This window comes from Penaeus monodon, chromosome 27 (assembly GCF_015228065.2).
Source record: "Penaeus monodon isolate SGIC_2016 chromosome 27, NSTDA_Pmon_1, whole genome shotgun sequence".
NCBI classification, from domain to species: Eukaryota; Metazoa; Arthropoda; class Malacostraca; order Decapoda; family Penaeidae; genus Penaeus; species Penaeus monodon.
Window position 1 is genome coordinate 30,081,237 of NC_051412.1, and position 1,663 is coordinate 30,082,899.

At 42.8% G+C, this 1,663-nt stretch overlaps 1 protein-coding gene across 2 annotated transcripts in view; it reads right to left on the reverse strand.

Annotated features, from left to right (window-relative positions):
* The window catches only part of LOC119590772 (hemocyanin C chain-like), a 22,826-nt gene that overhangs the window by 20,072 nt on the left and 1,091 nt on the right, over window positions 1-1,663 (reverse strand). For both annotated transcript variants that reach the window (XM_037939486.1, XM_037939485.1), the window contains exon 2: window positions 139-1,663. This exon is cut by the window's right edge and continues 1 nt beyond it. In XM_037939486.1, the coding sequence (XP_037795414.1) occupies window positions 139-1,663 (1,525 nt within the window). The remainder of the gene's footprint in view (window positions 1-138) is intronic.

A 1,663-nucleotide genomic window follows, 5' to 3' on the forward strand; every position in this document is an offset into this window, starting at 1 on the left:
AAATGTGAAGTTGTAATATTGAACAGACCATACTGCTTACTCGACTTTAAGTCTGGACAAGTGAAAATTCATAAAATATTTGACCATATGAATAACAATAAAGTATTAAAGGAGCAAAGCAAACCATAAAGTACTCACACTTGACCCAGAACTTATCCAGTTCAATAGCATTCCAACGGCCTTCGTCGAAGGTGAATTCAATACCATTGTTGTCTAGGTGAGGCCAGGCGAAAATGCGAACGGTAGCTAGAACTTCCTGGCCCTTGTTATTGCTAACATCAATCTTAATTTTAAAGTCCTTATGGTTCAGACGAGGCACGTAAGTAGAAATTTCTACATCTGCAATTTGTTCAGTGTCATCAACAGCGTTAATGAGATTGTATTCGAAATCCTCAAAGAAGGTCTCTAGTTCGCCTTCAATTGCTACATTGTCTACACTTACACCGGCAAATGTTAGTTCTTCCACGGTGTATGGAGGGAGACTATCCTTGTGTTCCTTGAAGATGTTATCCATGTATTTATGAAGCCTAAAGAAGCTAGGATCACGGGTGGCAGTTTCAAAGTGTTCCAGCACACCAGGGGGTAAATCATATTTTCCATGTGGATCACTCTGTCGACCAAGTACAATGTGAGCAGTATTGTGCAAGGCTCCATAGTACTGCACATTAGGGCTGTACAAAGATGATTCAATAACATCTCCGAGAACGTCAATTCCACGCTCATTCATGATATCAATATGATTACCAGCCCTGTCGACGATATAACCATGTGCAATAGCATCGCGGATTCGGCTCTCTACAATAAGCAAATCTCGAATACGAGCAACACCATCCACATCTTCGAAGTTCACATTATCTGGACGAGAGGGGAATTGACCTCCATACTTGTAAGTGGTGTGGGGAGCAAAACCTTGTACGATTGGCTTCTCCCAGTGAAGTTCGTCGACGGGATCCAAATAATTGGAGAGACGTTCAGCATCAAAGCGAACGGTAAGTTGATGATGTACCCAGAAGAAATTCTCTCCTTTGCGATCCAGATGATGGCTGTATTTGTCGTCCCACCAGAATGGGAATTCCATATGCCAGGTGACGTGATGAGTGTTCATTCCAATGTCCTCACCGAAATAGGCTACTCTTTGTTCAGGATTCTTCTTAGTTCCAGTGAAGCTAGACTTAAATTTACCAGGTTTTTGTGTTTGCTTGGCACGATAAGCTGCTTCAATGACTTCGCTGTTGGTGAAGAGATGTGGCGTGACTTCATAGAGTGGAGGAAGTACAACGTGTTCAGACAGAGGTGAGTGGATGACCGCAACATACAAGGCATAAACAAATTCTCCCTCATTCATAATTTGGCGGAAGTAGGCAGCATTGCTGACAAATGTATCCCAGTCCTTGCAGTGAATGAGAACATCAAAAAGCATAAGTGCTTCTTCGCGTTGCCTAGGATTGAAGAGAGAGAACCAATGCCTTTGTTGAAGAAGCCTGTTATCCTTCAGGTCTCTCATAAGTTTCTGTACTGCTTTACCTCCGTCACTGTAATGGGATAAATTGGCTTCCGGGTCAAAGGAATCAGCTTTGCCTTTTAGATTAGAGTCACGGATATCCCCGTAGATCTTATGAAGCAGGAAGTTTACGTCATGTTGCTTCTGAGCATCAGCCGCGCC